Source organism: Geotrypetes seraphini, chromosome 9 (genome assembly GCF_902459505.1).
Source record: "Geotrypetes seraphini chromosome 9, aGeoSer1.1, whole genome shotgun sequence".
Taxonomy (NCBI): domain Eukaryota; kingdom Metazoa; phylum Chordata; class Amphibia; order Gymnophiona; family Dermophiidae; genus Geotrypetes; species Geotrypetes seraphini.
The window spans coordinates 160,351,144-160,371,410 of NC_047092.1; the positions used below are offsets into that span (position 1 = coordinate 160,351,144).

The following is a 20,267-nucleotide window of genomic DNA, read 5'->3' on the forward strand; positions in this document are numbered from 1 at the left end:
CCCACGCTACGCGGCTAGAACTAACGCCAGCTCAATGCTGGCGTTAGCGTCGCTAAAACCGCTATCGCAGCTTAGTATAAATATAGCAGGGAAAAAAAATTATTTACCATGTCCAATGTGACACGGACAAGAGGACATGGACTGAAGCTAAGGGGGGACGAGTCCAGGACAAATATCAGGAAGTTCTGCTTCACGCAACGATTGGTGGACACCTGGAATGCTCTCCCAGAGGAGGTTATTGCGGAATCCACCGTTCTAGGATTTAAAAGCAAATTAGATGCACATCTCCTTACGAGATGCATAGAGGGATATGGGTGACTAAAATTACGCCAGGTGTACACCTGGCTGGGCCTCCGCGTGTGCGGATCGCCGGACTTGATGGACCGAAGGTCTGATCCGCAGATGGCAGTTCTTATGTTCTTATGTTTGTATAAACCACCTTGAACTGATGGTTTGGCGGATATAAAAATAAACTATTATTATTATTATTATTATGAGCGTCAGAGCTGTTAGTAGCAAGGCCGTGGCGTTTTTTTCAGTGCTTTGACAAGGCTGAAGCAGCATTTCATTTGGGTTGTGCATTTTTTGGTTCGTTTTATAGCACACCCGAAGACTCACAAGACTCACAAGACTCCTGATGCAGGCCGGGTAGGCCGAAACATGTGCCTGTCGGGTCATTGAGTCATTGTATGGATTGACGGATCTTTGGATGAATAAAGGCATTTGGATCTATCAGATGAGTTGAAAGACACTTTTTTTGTGCACCATTCTGATTGGGACAATTCCACTCTGTCTTTGTGCTTTGGTTTTTGTGGTCTTGTTTCCCCTGTTCTCTGTGGGTGTACATGTAATAAACACACACAGGTTCTTTCTTTTCTTTTACAAATATGCCCATCTTACATTACAGGTGTTTAATATGTAGAAATTCTCAAGTCATCAAAGTTTGAAATGAACCAGTAAGAAGAGGAATGCTCCTGCAGTAGAAACAAGAGCATATTTACAGTAAAGATAAACAGTATAAAAGAAGATTTTTTTCATAAATAAAAGAATCCTTGCTAAATGAGGAGCCTAATGCGGCTTTGTAAAAGGAGTCCTCTATGACTACTTTGGTGTGCGTAATCCCACGGTAATGTTATAAAATCCATTTTATCTGCAAAAACAATTTGTCGAATAAAACTAGTGCCGAAACTATGGCAAACTATAATCTGTTAACTGTATATATGTTAACCTCTAACCCATTCTGACCTCTTTGGTGAGAACAGGATAGCAAATGAATTAAATAAAAAGATGAGAGCCAGCCTCAGAACTAATACATTCGCAGACCCCAAGAAGAGAGGGTTCTGGTCATTGTCTAACCGCGACGTTCGCTGACTATGTGCACCAGAAGGGCCAATGGGCTCCTTTTACAAAGGTGCACTAGCGGTTTTAGCGCTAGCTGCTACCGCCTACTTTTAAGCAGGCGGTAATTTTTCGGCTAGCGTGCGCTAAAAACGCTAGCGCACCTTTGTAAAAGGAGCCCTATGTCTCTGGGTGATGAAGAGGTTCAGAAAAGTAGTGATAACTCCAGGGTAGCAGGGGTGTACACCGACCAAATAGATGTGCGATAGCCTTCTTTTAAACCAAGATTTTTATCTTTTGCCCAGACATTTGTTGGAGGGGGGGGGGGGGGATTTGCACATATTGGTATACTCATGAGAACCTTTTTACTTACTCATATCAACCGTACACACATTAATTCATAGGTGCGTGTGCAGAAAAGTGATTTGCGTGCACTTTAAAAATATTTAGATACTACGTGATCTCGGTGCTAGAGAGTTGCGCAGGGAGAGAAATCCCACCCATCCCCGCCAGGATCCTCTCCATCCCCGCCAGGATCCTCTCCATCCCCATCCATCCCCGTCAGGATCCTCTCCGTCCCCACCCAAACCCGCAAGGAATTACCTCCATCCCCGCCTGTCCCCATAAAAAGCAGCAATTACTTCTGACAGGATCATCAATTCCACAGTTTCTTTTGTGTTTGTGCTGCTGTTTTCTTTGTGGAATCTCTTTGGTGGAACCCTTTTTTTGTTTTCTGTTCAGGTAATTAACTTATAAACCCCCTCTTTTACTAAGGATGATGTGTCCATTATATTATATGGACGAACCCTGTTTCCAAAGCCTTCTATCCCCATGGGAGTCCCGTTGGCTAGAAGAAGGTCCCCCGTGGGAGTTCCGTGGGCCAGAGGGGGTCCCTGTGGGAGTCCCATGGGTTAGGGGGGATTCCCGCGGGACCCGTGGGATTCTTGCGATCTCCGTTCCCGTGCAGACCTCTACTCGGTGCATGATCATGAATGCACCCCCCCCACACACACACACACACACTGAGTAGCTTCAAAAGACCGCTCCTGGCATTTTAGCCTTATTTTGGGACTGTTCAGGGGTGTCCAACCTGCAGCCCGAGGGCTGCATGCGGCCCCGTGAAGTATTTTGTGCGGCCCCGGTTGAGGGCAATGCAGTGTTTTCCTCTGCTGCCCCTGGGTGTTTACTGTCTTGCCGGCTCCCTCCTCTGTCATGCTGCAGCGTTTGCACGGCCCCAGAAAAAAGATTTTCAGCCAATGCGGCCCAGGGAAGCCAAAAGGTTGGACACCCCTGCTTTAGACCATTTCATGACTATTAATTATCTCTTTATTAGCCTTACCTGTCCATCATAAAGTAGATATTGATCTGGAAAAGGAAATGATGTACTCTGGCCTCACAGATTGCTCTCCTGCATGAGTGATTACCTAGGCTCAGAGGTATCACTTTCAAAGGTGAGAAGTACAGGACTAATGCAACAATGCAATACCGACTAGGGGCTCCCTTTACGAAGCAGCACTATTGCTGCACGTGCATTGAATGCAAAGAAGCCCATGGGAATTGAATATGCTTCTTCACATTAAAGAGCCCAAGAGCGGGTCTCGATGGGTGATCATAACAATGGTCCAAGTTGGTCACCCATGGAGTCCCTCAGGTAGGAGAGATAGGCCAGGTAAGAGGGCGGCAGGTAAACGTAAGGTAAGACTCGGCTTCCTACTGATAGGTTTAAAGTGATTGACAGGGAAGGAGGAGCAAGGAATTATGGGTAAGGGGGTATAAAGACTCTTGCCACCGAGGCATGGGGTTCTTCCCTGTGCTTTGAGGTGACTATTCCTCCCACCTGCCCTTGCTGTCAGGGTTGCTCTCGGGGAGATGCTGGAGCTTTGGGTGTTGCGGCTGCTATAATCCTGCGCTACAGAGTCTTGGTTCATCAGGTGATGACAAGCGGTTATTTGGAAATGAGCTTTTGGTCAGGTGATTGAAAAAAGGAGGCATGGAGGATAATTCTATGCCTCCTTTCTTGGTTATGATAATTTCAATGAAAATAGGAGTTTAAATAGTTAAATGCCTCTATAAAAATTAAGGGTATGGTCATCCCTTATTGATTACCAAAATTTTATGTTGTTATATAATGCAATTCTTTCTCCTCAATGATGTGGGCTTGATGGGATTTCTGATTTTCTACGGCTGATTTAAGTTGTATTAAGAGAAATTATATTTCTATATTTTTTGTGTAAATTCCCATATCCTGTATACTTGTTTGGATACGTTTACAAATTTCAATTTAAAAAAAATAAAAAGGAGGCATGGAGGTCCATCCATATTCCCCAGTTATTACATTATTTCATTAGGGTTCATGACACAATCTGACTTGGTTTGTGTTCGGTTTGGAGAGAAGATTGGCAATATTTGATGTTGTAATCTTGATATTATGGGTTCTAGTATGAGTGTCTCTTTCCCGGATCTCAAGCATGGTGACCACTTTTTCTTTGCATTAGTTGCATGGCATTGCTCCTAAAAAAAAAATGCTAGGAATGATCCCAGAGGTTAATACAGAGGTTTTGCATTTATCATGCACTAATTTTGACAATTACCCTGTGATAACTATAAAACCTTTATCATACTTGTGATAAATTAGAGCTTTTCCAATTCAGGTGCAAAGTGTCAGGGGGGTGCAAAAAGGACATGAAACATAAGCACTGAAGGTCATTAGGGCATGTTACTAATGTTTGAAATGATTTCTGAAAATTGGCTGAAGGGTTCAAAAGTTATTAATGTAGGATAGACTGAGACCATTATGTGAAGCCAGTTTCTTCCATGCAAAAATGTATCTAAAAAAGTTGATGTCAGGCAAGAAGTATGTTTAAAACATTCAGTCAGTCCCCTATCTAAACTACAATGTAGCACTTTGATGATTTTCATCCCTTATAATATCAAGTTAGTTTCAAGGTGGTTGTAAGTTTGCAAAAATCATTTCAACATTTAAAACTAGTTGGAAACTGGTTTGGCAAAAATCTGAAATGAGGGCTGCACTGCTCCATTTAGAGAAAATCTTTTATATCTCCGAGGGGCCGCTGGAAAGTTCTCAACCCGACCAAGAAGAGAATGATGGGAAGCCATGAAACTTGCACGTTACTTCACACTTTTCGCGATACTTCTCATTTCAGTGATATGAAATGAAAAGTGTCAAGAAAAATGTTTCATGGCTCCACATCATTCTCTTCTTGGGGCTAGATTCAAAAAGCAAACCGATCTGCCGACCATCCTCTGGTCCGCGCATGCAGATGAGGGGAGGGACATTCAAAAGTAGGGAAGGCAGCGATTCACAACACAGTCAATCCGATCCGACTGGGCTGGCCGATCAACTGAAGAAGCGACTGCTGGGGACCAGTCGAAAATGTCTTTCCGACTGGAAGCCCTGCTCTCTGCCCTGCGATCTGTCCTGCCTGCTTCCCCCTGAATGCTGCCCCAATCTTCCCTCCGAATGCTGACCTGCTCGATCTTTCCCCTGAATGCCACCCTGCTCGATCTTCCCCCTGAATGCCATCCTGCTTGATCTTCCCCCTGAATGCCATCCTGCTCTGCCCCAATCTTCCCCCTGAATGCCGTCCTGCTTGATCTTCCCCCTGAATGCCGCCCTGCTCATTCTGCCCCCCGAATGCTGCCCTGCTCAATCTTCCCCTTGAATGCCACCCTGCTCTGCCCCGATCTTCCTCCTGAATGCCACCCTGCTTGATCTTCCCCCTGAATGCTGCCCTGCTCTGCCCCGATCTTCCCTGAATATCTCCTGCCCTTCCCCGGCTTGCAAGTGGGTTTAACCTGTGGGTTTAAAGTGGGTTAAAAAAAAAAATGACGCCGGCTTGGACGGTTATACGCAGATGGTCTGCGCATGCACATGGATCGCACAACAGCGATCCGTGCAGGCAGATGGGGGCATTCCTCCGATTGCCCCTATCTGCTTATTGGGGCTTCGAGAATTTGTCAGACCTGCCCGGATCGGGCCTGATCGGGCAGGTTAGTGAATATGGTCCTTGGTCGGGTTGAGAACTTTTCAGCGGCCCTTGCTACTAACCGTACAGAGATGTGGTATTGTGACATCAAAACAAAATCCCCAAGTTACTCATTGATGAAGGATTAAAAGGCTCCTTTGATCTTTGACATCAGGCTAATTGAAGGACCCGGTTTATTTCTTTGCAAAGCATACAAGAGTCTCTGCTCACTTGCTTTTTGGTAATGCTTTAGAAATGCGTAACGTGCCATTGTGATTAAAAGGAAGTATTAGGAATGGGCTGACGTTTGCGATGACATGGGACATGTCGATAACATACCCATGTCATTGCATGCTGTTAAAACCTGAAAGTGAGCAGAAAAAGAATGAAAATTTGTGTTGCTTTAAAAATGTGTCAATGATAGGGCACAGTCTTTTGAAATAGTATGTCCTTTTTGGGGGTGGGGGAGGGGGGAGTGCATTCTTTCCTAAAGAGTGAACTCTCTTTCCCTTACACTGCACCACTGCGCATGTGTGACTAGCACGTGGCATGCCCAAGCTATCAGGAAAAGAGTGGCCCTTTTTCAAAAGAGTGAGCACTATACGAAGAAAAAAATGGGCAAATGAAAACACTTGAAACAAACATTTCCAGAAACAACACAAACTAAAAAAAAAACGTTCTTTTTTTTTTCTTTATTTGTTATTAAGTTTCAATTTACATATTCAAGAAAAAATCTTGAAACATAAAAAGAAATGGTATTTATGAAATTACAAAAGAGAAAAGGCATTAAGGCCTTCTTTTACTAAACTGCGGTAAAGATTTCTACTGCGGCCCCTCAAAGCAGCGTCGGAGCATTTAGCACGCCAGGCTGTGGTAGAAACCTCTACCAAGGCTTAGTAAAATGGGGGAGGGGGGAGAGTTAAATTACATAAGGCATTGACAATTTTACCATTTTCAACTAACCCCCCTCTTCTACAAAACCGCGCTAGCGGTTTTTAGCGCAGAGAACCGCGCTGCTCCCAACGCCATTCAGTACAGCTCTCTGCGCTAAAAACTGCTAGCATGGTTTCATAGAAGAGGGGGTAAGTCCACAAAATTTTGGGGAGGGGGGAAAGAGAACCAACCATCATAAAGGAAAAGAAAAAGACAAAAGTCTTCCATAAAACAAAGCCAGAAAACCCGTGAGTAGAGAACTAATTCTCCATCAGAGAAGAGTGTACCATAACTGAGCCCTCTGTTCTACATTCATCCTGTTCACGACCCTGTTTCACCACTTTATTACTCAGAAACGTCACTAATTGAGAGGGATCATAAAAAATGTCATTTCCATTCTTATATTTAACCAGACAATTACAGTAGGATCTCAGGTTTCTTCAGGTTTTCTCTGGTACACAAAGAGTTTCAGTAATATACTTTGTAAACATTTCCTGTGCTGATATACAGTAGAAGGTATCCATGGAAAATTAATTAAATGAAGATTCCTCCTACGGACCTGATTTTCAAGACTTTCAAACTTAAGTTTGACATTTATTTGACCGTTAACCAAGCTGCTTCCTGTATTATCTAAAGATTAGACCTTCAGTCCAGTCCTTAAAATAAAAATGGCCCATATTCTATAAACGGTGCCTTATCTTAAGAATTAGTAAGTGCCCAACCGGTGCCTGAGTTAAGAGGGAAACACTGTTTAAAAGTTCTTCTAAAAGGTATTTCCAGGCACCTATTGTTGCCTATGTAGGTAGATGCTTTATGATGCCTTAATGCCACTGACGGTGTGGCTAACGCTGGCTGGAAGTGGTGTTAGGCACCATACAGCGCTTCCATAGGGGCGTTCACGGCAAAGGTAGGCACTAGAAATGTAGACCTTGAAAATCCTGGCCTACATTTCCGGCGACTACCTTTGCCAGAGATGTGATTTTCTAAACGGCGCCATCGTGTGATTGACATGCGATCGGTGGCCACCAACAATGGCGCCATTTAGAGAATCCAGGCCTTTCTGGCTGCCCATAGAGCTGAGTGGGAGTCCTCCACTTATAGTTCTGCCAGTGGAGGGTTCTATTTCACTATCACATTTTCAACCATGAGAGATAGGCAACCGTGAGAGGTAGGAATCCAGGGAACCTTCTGGAGGACTCCTGCTCAACTTAGAGAGTAGAGTGTACCATGTATGTGGCAAGACCCTGCAAAAGCTGAGGAATCTCGTTCTTATTTTCCCTTTTAATGATTCAATATCCCAAGAAAAAGTGCTGATATGAGTTTTTATATCGGGGGAGGGGGGAACAGGCATGTAAGCCATATGTGCAGAAATTTGTTTTGTCTGTTAAATAGAAAATTGATCCTACCTACCAAAACATACGGCAAAATTATCTCATCCATCGTCATGCCTCATTATTTCCATTAATTTCTGGGAAAACATTTTATCTGTGATCAGCACGGGCAATTACGGCATATTTCACTGAGATTTCTTGTTTTTCAGAAATAAGGTTATGGGCAGGTCAGAAAGCCTGATGGATATAACCGATCCTAATTCTCCAAAACCAAAGGAAAAATCACGATGGAGTGCCCTGGAAGTAGGGCTCACAGCAGTGGTCGCTCTGCTAACCATCTTGACCGTCACAATGATCATCCTTTATGCAATTTATGATGGTAAGTGATCCTATACAGAAACTTGTCTCTATAGGATCAGGTTAATGCTGTTGCATGGAAGGGATTGTGCTCTGTTAGGGCATATTTTCTGGAATATCCTCTCCGCATTTTGGTGCAATTTTTAGTCCTGAGTTTACTAGATTATTTGAAACTTTATTTACTTGGGTTGTCCATAAAAGGTTTTCATGTGTCCTCAAGTTATTCAGAATGCTGCTCTGCATCTCTTATTTTGTTTTCTGCAAAAAATTTGACCATGTTACACCTGATTGCCAGAGGTTTCATTGGCTTCCAGTGGAGGCCAGGGTATTTTGTAAAGTTTGATCGTCTCTTATATACGAGGAGCCGCTGAAAAGTTCTCAGCCCAGCCAAGAAGAGAATGATGTGGAGCCATGAAACTTACAAGCTATTCCACACTTTAGTTGATACTTTTCGTTTTGTTTCATTTCATGTCAACAAAAGTGTGCAATAACGTGTAAATTTCATCGCTGCACACCATTCTCTTCTTGGTTGGGCTGGCAACTTTTCAGCGGCCCCTCGTAAGGTGTTGCATGGTCAAATTCCTGGTTATCTTCTGGCTCACTTTCACTTTGTGGCCCCTACTGATTCGACCAAGTCCTCAAATACTTTTGTCTACCCGGTTGTTAAGCCCTTTTGAACCATCTGCTGGCATAAGAACATAAGAATTGCCACTGCTGGGTCAGACCACTGGTCCATCGTGCCCAGCAGTCCGCTCCCGGACCTGAGCCCTAACTGAGTCTAGCCCTACCTGCGTATGTTCCGGTTCAACAGGAATTTGCCTAACTTCGTCTTGACTCCCTGGAGGGTGTTTTCCCCTATAACAGCCTCCGGAAGAGCATTCCAGTTTTCCACCACTCTCTGGGTGAAAAAGAACTTCCTTACGTTTGTACGGAATCTATCCCCTTTTAACTTTAGAGAGCGCCCTCTCGTTCTCCCTACCTTGGAGAGGGTGAACAACCTGTCCTTATCTACTGTCTATTCCCTTCATTATCTTGAACGTTTCAGCAGCCCAAACTGGCAGAGTGTTTTTCCCTTTGATTAGGGATTCATTTTCCTATATGCATTTTAGACATAATTTAAAGGCGTATTCATTTGGTAAATGTTTTCTTCTTGATGATTGTTGTTAGCTTTGTCGTGTTTAATTTGGAATTCACCAAGGAAGTCTGGTTTTTCTGGTTCTGTGAACCGTGTAGAACTGCGAGGTTTTCACAGTATATAACTAAAATGTTATGATATATAAGTGCATGCCTCCACCCTCCACCCCCCTCTCCAAAACAACAGAATTTAATCAATGCTTACAAAATAGTCGAATATATTTTAGCAGTCCAAATATAGGGGGCCTTTTACTAGGCAGTGCTAAAAAAGGGTCCAGCCTGCGTGGCACTAAAATGGCCCCATTTCCCATTATTTCCATTAATGGCTAGTCTCCATATTCAAACACTTTTACTGATCCCCGAAGAAGCCTAGCATGAAACAGGTCCCATTGGGATCAGAATTCCTCCAAACAAGCTAAGTCTTTTGGTTTTGAAATCTAATATAATAAAAACCCTTACCGCACATGGGCAGTAGAAAATCCGTGATCCCTGTTTCCATGAAATCTGCCTCCGTGTCAGACATGCGCAGTACGTGGAGGCTGTGGCAGTTTGCAACATGTGCGGCACTTTCCTCGCACTTATTCCACCTGGGGCCTGCGACGGTTTGTGTGCCGCGCTTTCCATGACCCTGCCAGGACTGTTTGAAAACGCAGAGCTTGACAACGCGTTGGAGCCTGTGGCGGTTTGGTGTGTGGTGCCTCTCAGATAAATCTTCTACCACAAGCACGGATCGTGGAAGGAGCCAACGGCGCTACTTTCAAACCAAAAAAAAAATACTTCGGCACAAATACAAATATTGCACATGAAAGTGGAAGGTGAGGGAAACCTGCTTATGCTGCTGCACAGGGAATTGGGGGAGGGGGGAGAGGGAAAGGGGGATAGGCAGCAAACTTGCTATGCTTTGGAGCAAGGGGTGTGCTGGGGGGGCAGGCAGCAATCTTGGTTTGCTATGGGGGAGGGCGAGACAGAAGGGGCCAATGGACAGAGACACAAAGAAAGAAAGGCAGCCATGTCACCACAGAGAGAGACAGGCAGGCAGGGGGCCACGGAGAGAGACAGAAAGACAGTCAGGCAACGCATGAGAATGAAAGAATGACACACATAAAGACAGCGAGCAGGAAGAGAGATAGAAAGCAAGAAAACCATACAGACAGGGGGCCAGGGAGAGAGACAGACAGGAAGAATGACAGATAGACATGGGTACAGAGAGACAGACAGTCAGCGAGCAAGGAGAGAGAAAGAAAGAAAAACAAAAAAATACAGCCAACGGCCAAGGAGAGAGAGACAAAGAACTAAATACAGACAGACAGCGATCAAGGAGAGAGAGACAAAGAAAAAAAGACATACAGACAGACAGCGGCCAAGAATAGAGAGAGACAAATAACAAAATACATAAATAATAAAAATAAAAACTTAAATTTCAGAACACTATTTAAAGCCTGGATATCAACCGTACAAAGGATATTAAAGCTCACACGGTAAGTTTCCAGTACATTACACATCTATTCTAGCACCCGTTAATCTAACGGGCTTAAACACTAGTTTATAATAATAAAATGCTAAGTGCGCATGCGCATTCTTACCGCGTGCTTCCCTGATCCCTGATCTGTCAGGCTTTGGCAGGTAAGAGTGCGCATGCGCGCTTACCACACATCTTACACTTCATGGACTCCCATAGACGACTTTGAACTTCTCCTTGGCCAGCTCTCGCTGCAGACTCCGCAGGCTGCCCTTGCATCGCTCCAGCTTCACTTCCATGTCCTGCATGGAGGGCAGCTGCATCGCCCGGGAACTCCGCTCACCCGGGAACTCCGCTCGCCAGTGCTGAGCCAACTCCTCTGAGTCCCACATGCCGCTCCGCGCCGGGCAACAGCAGATGAGGATCCCTCCGCCTTCACTGGCTGCTCCGATACCCGCCAAAAACTTTTCTCTCTCTCTTTTAGCTATTCGGCACTGGCGCTTCCGCTTTCGAGCACGCTGTTGGCGCCTGCAGGCCACGGAGGCTGTCGGTGCCTGCAGGCCGCGGCGGCTTGAGGCAGATGTTGGTGAAGGGCAGACAAAAAAGAATGTAGGTAAGGGTTGCTGCTGGCCAGGGGAAGAGGTGCTGATGGACAGAATGGGGCAGAAAAAGGAAGACAGGCCTACTGCTGGACAGGGGGAGCATGAAAGAGGTGCTGCTGGCCAGGGGGGAGGTAAATCAAAGGGAGAAGGGCTGCTGCTGGATAAGGGGAGCAATGAAGGGGTGGTGGTGGACACAGGGGAGGTAAAAGGAAGGGAGAATGGACAGGTGGAGCAGGCAAGGGGTGGTGGTGGACAGCCGAGGAAAAAGAAAGACAGAAAGAAAGAAAGATTGGCTAAGGAGAGAGAGAGAGAGAAAGAAATAAAGACACACACATATTCTAGCACCCGTTAATGTAATGGGCTATAAGACTAGTTATATTATATTTTGATATTTGCATAATATGAAGAGGGATTTTTAAGACCGATGATTAAATGGATGCTCCATTCAATTGACCAGCCTTGGTTGCTTGAAATGACTTGAAGGATGCCTGAGGTCTTTTCCCCTCTTTTTGTATATAAACTTACAGCCAGGACATACAGTTTATTGACATTTTTAACACCATAGATGTGATCGTTTGAGATTGGGATTTCTTGTAGCTCTATTTTTGGTGTTCACATGCTACTTTCCCCGTTAGTGTGTGAGCACTTACCAGTACCTAATTTCAAGTGGTAAGGACGTGCGTGCTAACCATGCACCGGTTAGCATGTGGTGATGTAGTTTCACTAAGCAATTATCTCAGAAAATATCTACTCTCTGCCCCCGTGCTAAAAATTAAATTCCGTTTTTTAGCAGGTGGAAAGCACACGACGATTCCAAAAGTAACGCGGGACTCCTGAGCATGCCCTGCAATAAGAGTCACTTGAAGTTACAGGAAAATATTTTTTAAACTAATAGGAAGAAATATTTTTTTCACTCAGAGAAAGAATAGTTAAGCTCTGGAACGTGTTGCCAGAGGATGTGTAGATGGGTTTTAAAAGGGTTTGTTATGTACAGTGCTGCATATGCCTTTCAGCGCTATAGAAATGCTAAATAGTAGTGGTGGATAAGTTCTTGGAGGAAAAGTCCACAGTCTGCTATTGAGACAGACATGAGGGAAGTCAGTGCTTGCCCTGGGATCGGTAGCATGGAATCTTGCTACTCCTTGGGGATTCTGCATGGAATGCTGATACATTTTGGCCTTCCAGAATCTTGTTACTCTTTGAGATTCTAGAATGTTGCTACTGTTTGGGTGTCTGCCAGGTACTTGTGACCTGGATTGTGGCCACTGTGGAAAAAGGATACTAGATGGACCATTGGTCTGATCCACTATGGCAGTGTCTCTCAAACTTTTTTAGCTCTGGCACACTAAACAGAGCAAATGGTTTTCGTGGCACACTATATGGAGCAAATGTTTTCCGAGGCACATTATAACTGAAATTATAAAATTGCAAAACCAACAAAATATTAAATTTGAGAATTATTTATTTAAAGTTCTCTAAACTATGTTTGGATAATTGTAACAATGGTGAAACTAATCACCGCAATGGATGTGCTTGTTTGGGCACTTGTCTGGGCAGTTACATCCTTACACACACCAATGCTCGTAACCCTGAAAGACTCTTGAGTATGTGATGTCATCTATTCTAGTGTAAACTTATGAAGGGAATTAAAAAAAAAAAAATAAAGTAAAATTCTGGAATCTCTTTGGGGCACCCCACTGCCTGGGCACACAGTTTGGGAGACACTGCACTATGGCTATTCTCATATTCTTAGTTTAAAAGCCCCAAAACATGAATGAGGAAAACAATTATGAAAGAAGAAAGTGCTTAGGGATAATTTGCAACTAAGCGTCTGAGTGGGTGTAAATGGGAATTCCGTGGGACTGAGAATGGCTTGTAAATTCTCGTTAACTACAAAACACGCTCTACAAAGTATTACGAAGAGACATTTATTCACCGTTCTGATCCTGAAAATGGCAACCTCTGTAATATTTCTGCAGCGGTGCACTTTTGAAATGAGCTAGCGAATCACCGATGTATGAACACCTCTTACACTCCAGCTGTTGACAGCACGGTTCATAGTCAAAAACGCGCAACGACAACCCAGCGCAGATAACTGAGCGCAAGGCGGAAACGTGCCGAAGAAAAACAGTATTTTAAGGGGCTCCGACGGAGGGTGTTGGTGGGGAACCCCCCACTTTACTTAATAGAGATCGCGCCGGCGTTGTGGGGGGGTTTGGGGGGTTGTAATCCTCCTCATTTACTGGAAACTTAACTTTTTCCCTCTTTTTAGGGAAAAAGTGAAGTTTTCAGTATAATGTTGGGGGTTACAACCCCCCAAACCCCTCACAACGCCGGCGCGATCTCTGCTAAGTAAAGTGGGGGGTTCCCCCCCCACACCCCCCGTCGGAACCCTTTAAAATACTGTTTTTCTTCGGCGCGCTTCCGCCTTGCGCTCAGTTGTCTGCGCTGGGTTGTCGGCGCGCGCTTTTGTCACCGACAGCACAGTTCACTGCAAGTCAAATGTGTTCTTTATGGTGCTGTACGGTTTTCCTTTTCCAGCGATTACTCACGGTACACAGCAAGAAAAAAAAAATGTCTGTTTATACGCGAATGTTGCCTACGTTAAACACAAAGGACTCATTTTACAGAGGCGCACTAAGCATCGTAGTGCGCGCTAACCACGCACTAAACGCTAACGCATTCATGTTAGTTTGTGGATGCGTTAGCAGTTAGCGCACGTGTATATTTAGCACGCACTAATACACGTAGCACACCTTAATAAAACAGGGGTAAATCCCACCACCACCACAATCAATGCCTGGGCTAATTTCCCCACTTTCTTCTATGTCCACCATGACACAGATCCCGTTTACCCTGTCCATAGAGTTGCCATAGTTGAAATGGGGTAGACGGATCCCAATTTTGAATTGGAGCCAGAAAGCCCTGGTACCTGTTAGTTGCACAAAGGTGTACTGCAAACTAGCTGACGAACAAAGAGGTCACAGGGGTTCAGAGCTGGCCTGGCATAATTTGGAAAATGGAATGCGATGAGGCAGAAGTGACTGAACATTGATTGTGCTCCACTTAAACCACAGTATGGAAGTCCCCCAGTCCGGGTAAGTGGAGTCTAGGGGGACATCAGGGAAGGACAGGTGGGCTGAGGGTGATACAAATTCTTGGGGTGATGGGGAGCCCAAAGGGATTGAATGGCTGTACTATTGGGGACTGTGTAGCATCCGGAGGTTGTGGGTTCAAATCCCATGCTGCTCCTTGTGACCCTGGGCTAGTCATTTAATCCCCCCATTGCCTTAGGTACATTAGATAGAGTGTGAGCCCAGCAGGACAGATAGAGAAAAATGCTTAATAATAATAATTTTTTTTCTTATATACCGCCATACTGAAAAAGTTCTAGGCGGTTCACAACAAGGTGAGCTAATACATGGCATACAGATAAAATACAAATTAAAGTAATGGCCAGAAAGCATTTACAATATAATGCAGAAAATACCGGCCATGGCAGAGAAAGAAGTAATACATAGAACAGATAAAATACATCAAGTTGAATATAAGGAACTTGACTGAGAAAATGAAGCAGAATGCATTAAGATATCAGCCTATTAAAGAGTTGAGTTTTTAACAATTTTCTACCTGAATGTATACCACTTAGGTTATAAGTGGTATATAAATACTAAAAATAAATTGGGGAGGTGCTGGAAGAGCTGGGGGGGGGGGGGTGATATATGAATATGTGTAGACCAGTGTCTCTCAAACTTTCTCGAGCCAGGGCACACTAAAGGTAGTGGCTAGGGCTTGAGGCACCCAGAAGTGCGCGGATGTCACCGTGATGACATCACACATGTGCGTGACATCATCACGTAGATGTTCGTGCATGTGCATGGGCCCTGAGACGCCAGTAGGGGGTGCCAGCAGGGAAGAGGGCCTGAGAGAAGGAGAGGCACTGGTGCCAGCTGATTGCCTACAGCAGTCTAACAAATATCAGCTGAGTACCCCAACCACAGACCTCCCTAGGCCCACTCATTCTCTGTCCCAGGTCCCATCCCCTTTAGTAATTGTAATGCAATTTTTTCCATTCATTTTTCATATACACACAATATACACAGCAGATATAAATTCTCAAAACTGACACATTTCGATCACTATATTGAAAATAAAGTCATTTTACCTACAGGGGATCCTCTGAGGCTGATGTAATTAGCTTTAAAGCTGAGACTGGGAGGCCAGGGGGGAATCACTAAAGCAAAGATGGTGAAGACGGAAAGTGAGGTAGTAACTAGTCTTGCAACAAAATAAGTCCTCACTCTGTAGGGAAATTCTTCCAGAATTTAAACTTCTTCTTTATCAGAAATCCAGAAATCCAGACAGAACCCTTGAGAAAGCCTTCTGTGAGGCGAAACGGTTCCCGTCGGGCCATAATGCTGGGGCAAGCAATGTTTAAATATAATAAAGATAAAGATTAAGAACTACCGTGTGTTCTGTCTGGATTTCTGGATTTATGATAAAGAAGAAGTTTAAATTCTGGAAGAATTTCCCTACAGAGCGAGGACTTATTTTGTTGCAAGGCCAGGGGGGAAGCCAGAGGACGCTAGAGAGAATGGGGAAACATGCAGGCCGTTGGTGAATCGTGCAGCGTTGGCGCTGTACCGCATAGGGAATTCAGCTGTCAGGCGCCTCTCTTCCTCCTCAGTGTGCCATGGCACACTTGCAGTCTCAGGAGACACACTAGTGTGCCTCATCACACAGTTTGAGATACAATGGTGTAGACCAGGGGTCTCTAAAGTCCCTCCTCGAGGGCCGAATCCAGTCAGGTTTTCGGGATTTCCCCAATGAATATGCATTGAAAGCAGTACATGCACATAGATCTCATGCATATTCATTGGGGAAATCCCGAAAACCTGACTGGATTCGGCCCTCAAGGAGGGACTTTGGAGACCCCTGGTGTAGACTGTAGATATGTGTGTTTTAGTTCTGGATGGAATTTCTTCTTAATGAAGCAAATAGAATGAAATCAGGGGCGGGAAATTTCATGGCGATACCAGGAAGTATTTCTTCACCGAAAGAGTGGTTGATCACTGGAACGAGCTTCCGATACAGCTAATCGAGGCCAACGGCGTGCCAGATTTTAAGAGTAAATGGGATGCCATGTGGGATCCCTAAGAGGGTAGAGTTAAGGAGTTGGGTTTGAGATACAATGGTGTAGACCATGGGTCTCTAAAGTCCCTCTCGAGGGCCGAATCCAGTCAGGTTTTGGGATTTCCCCAATGAATATGCATTGAAAGCAGTACATGCACATAGATCTCATGCATATTCATTGGGGAAATCCCGAAAACCTGACTGGATTCGACCCTCGAGAAGGGACTTTGGAGACCCCTGGTGTAGACTGTAGATATGTGTGTTTTAGTTCTGGATGGAATTTCTTCTTAATGAAGCAAATAGAATGAAATCAGGGGCGGGAAATTTCATGGCGATACCAGGAAGTATTTCTTCACCGAAAGAGTGGTTGATCATTGGAACGAGCTTCCGATACAGGTAATCGAGGCCAACAGCGTGCCAGATTTTAAGAGTAAATGGGATGCCCATGTGGGATCCCTAAGAGGGTAGAGTTAAGGAGTTGGGTTGTTAGGAGTGGGATCTCTAGGAAAGTAAACCTAGGGGGGTGGGTCAGTTGAGTGGGCAGACTTGATGGGCTATGGCCCTTTTCTGCCGTCATTTTCTATGTTTCTAATACGTATCTTGTGATATCCCTCTGCAAGCATTTTGTTAAAGGTTGACATTAATGTATTATTTAATTAATCTTGTATCTTTTTTTCATTGTAGATGGTGTCTGCAAGTCTTCAGACTGTGTAAAATCAGGTATGTGAATACTAGTTTTCTGTTAAGGGTTATCCCGCTCATGGTCGACCTTTCAGTGGCTCATTTCAAAAAGGAACTCTTGCACATTTCTTAAAAGTATACCTTTCAAACAGGACTTGACAAATTTCTTCGGACTCAGGAGCCACCAGATGGGAGAGGAATGAAAAGAAATTGGCCAACCACTGAGAGCTCTTTTGACTTTTCTGTCCATCCCGCTAGTCTTTCTCTCTCTAATCCAATTTCATTGTCAGCAGTTTTTTTGTCTGTCCCTCCCAAACATCATATGTCCTCTCTTTCTGAATCCCCACCCTGTCCCCATCAATTTCCCTCTTATTTGTAACTCTGTCCCCAACAATTTCTTCAGTCTGGAAGTCCAAAGCAATAGGAAGAAACTGCTAGATCAATAGTAACAATAATTTGGATCCAAGTCATTTTATTGGCATTTCAGTCCTCCTTCCTAATTTATTAAGGGGTCCTTTTACTGAGGCCGTTAACCGTTTTAGCACGCGCTAAACGCTAACACGTCCATAGAATATAATGGGTGCGTTAGCATTTAGCACACGTTAATATTTAGTAAAAGAGGGGGTAATTTATTATATATATAGTTCAAACATATTGGGAGTTAGAACATAAGAACATAAGCAGTGCCTCTGCTGGGTCAGACCAGAGGTCCATCATGCCCAGCAGTCCCCTCACGCGGCAGCACATCAGGTCCAGGACCTGTATAGTAATCCTCTATCTATACCCTTCTATCCCTTTTTCCTTCAGGAAATCATCCAATCCCTTCTTGAACCCCGATACCGTACTCTGTCCTATCACACCCTCTGGAATCGCGTTCCAGGTGTCCACCACCCTTTGGGTGAAGAAGAACTTCCCAGCATTGGTTCTGAATCTGTCCCCTCTTAATTTTTCCGAATGTCCTCTCGTTCTTGTTTTAGAAGCATCCTCTCATTGCATTATACTTATAGATTGCATACATACAGTATGGGGCTCATAATCAAAACAGAAAAACATCTAAGAACCGGCCTAAATCGGCACTTGGACGATCAGTAACAAAAAAAACGTCCAAGTGCCGATAATCGAACGGGGTTTTAGATGTATTTAAAAACGACTTAGGCCTTCATAATGCTGCTGAACGACCAGAGCTAAAAGAGGCGTTTAGGAGGAGTGATGAGGATGGGATTTGGGTGGGCAGTGGGCCGTCCTAGACTTAGTTGTACTGCATGTATAACTGAAGGGCTTCAATGGCTGGGAGGGTGTAGATGGGCTGGAGTAAGTCTTAACAGAGATTTCGGCAGTTGGAACCCAAGCACAGTACAGGGTAAAACTTTGGATTCTTGCCCAGAAATAGCTAAGAAGAAAAACTTTAAAAATTTAAATTGAATTAGGTTGGGCAGACTGGATGGACCATTCGGGTCTTTATCTGCCGTCATCTACTATGTTACTATATAACACTCCTAGACAGAACTTGGACGTTGTGACTTAGGCCATCTAAAACCAGGTCTAAATCCACAAAAGGCATCCAAAGTGACCAGATAATCACTTCAGACACAAAGTACAGACACCCACACACAGCCCCAGTGATCACTGACCCCCCACCCCACCCCATAAAAATAACGTAATAACAACCTTACATATCTGCCTCCAGAACATCAGCACTTGGCAGCATGACATAGGAAAGCCTAGTAGAGCTGCACAGAGGTGGCTTAAATGGTCTTGGAGGTAGATAAGTGAACCATGGAGAGGATGACCCAGGCCCATAAGCCACTGTAATCACTGCATTCATGGAGAAACATGTGCACCCCCCAAAAAAAAAACCAAACCCTTTTGTACTGCCATATAAGTGGCTCCTGCAGCCATAAAGGCTATTGGGGTGGTAGATAGGTGGGTCTAGTAGATTCTGGGGGTGTTTGGGGGGCTCACCATGACCTACAAGGGAGCTGTTGTGAGATGTCTAAGTGTCTTCCTTTTTGTGAAGTTCACAGCAGTGCCCTGTAAGGTGCCCCACTACTCTGTTGCCATGTCTGGGTGGCCAGTCCCTTACTTTTCTGGCCCCTCCCACATCCAAAAGGTCTTTTTCTAGGTGTTTTTGACTTGGACAAATTTTTGGACAAAAATGGGGTATAAAGATGGATGACTTAGAGGTCTGGACAATCAGATGGCTGGACGTACAGTTGGATGATTTTCGGGGGAAAAAATTTGCTGGATGTATTTTTTGAAAATGGACCTTTTCCCGTATCCGACTTTGTATGACTTGTGAGTTAGGCCAAAACGGATTTAGACGTTTCTTTTGATTGTGCCCCTCTATGTGACTAGGTGAATAGAGATCTCAGAAAGCCTTTGTTTACATGTGGAGAGCCACGCCATGTAGAGATTTCAAGAGGACCTGGTTGTAAAGGACAATATTTATTTATGTGGAAAAGTTTCCCTGTTGGGGTTGAGACCAGCTCAAAGGAATGCACAGATTTTTTTTTTTTATAAGTACTTTTTTCGTCCAGTTTAGGCCTGGATTCTCAAAACAGTGCCGGAATCAGACGGCACCTGAAAAAAACCGACACTGGTCGCATGTCACTAAAACTATGGTGCCGTTTTGAGAATCATGGCCTGCGTCAAAAATAGCCACCAGAAATGTAGGCCAGGATTTTACAGACCTACATTTCCGACAACTACGGTATCTTTACTGTAGAATCACGCTTAGCAGCGTTGAACATCAACCCCGCCCATAACCATGCCTCTTTGTGTGTTTGGCACCAGTAAGCATCTGCGTAGATGAGATTCAGGTGCCTTTTTATGTAGGCGCCTTGTGGCACCAACTTTTTTTCTCAAATTCATTTTTAAATGGTTTGTAACGGCGTGGTCAGTTACTGCACCGTTAATGGTCAATTAAAACACTTAAGCACTGTTCGGGCACCTGCCGGCACCTTTGAACAGCGCCGTTTTGAGAATCCAGGCCATGCCTCCAAATTTTATAAAGTGCACCTAAAGTTAGGTGCCTACATTGGCATGTCTTGCGCCTAACTTGAGTAATAGGCTAAGTCCATGCTGATATTCAAGACTCAACACCTCTTAATTGGCAATAATTGGAGTTAATTGAAAGTTATGCGCCTAACTTGGGGCTAGATTCACTAAGCAAACCGATCGTGTACCGATCGGTTTGCGAGCCCTTTGCGACCCGTTTTCCCTCCTGCAGTATTCACTAACCCGTTTTGCGATCCGATTCTGATCCGCGCATGCAAATGAGGGGAACAGCATGCAAAGTAGACAGGGACGCGAT

General features: G+C 44.4%; 1 protein-coding gene across 1 annotated transcript in view; it reads left to right on the forward strand.

Annotated features, from left to right (window-relative positions):
• Nucleotides 1-20,267, forward strand: part of MME (membrane metalloendopeptidase) — a 124,034-nt gene that overhangs the window by 4,273 nt on the left and 99,494 nt on the right. The window contains exons 2-3 of the mRNA XM_033957987.1: nt 7,798-7,967; nt 16,958-16,993. Of these exons, the coding sequence (XP_033813878.1) occupies nt 7,808-7,967; nt 16,958-16,993 (196 nt within the window). The 5' untranslated portion in view covers nt 7,798-7,807. The remainder of the gene's footprint in view (nt 1-7,797; nt 7,968-16,957; nt 16,994-20,267) is intronic.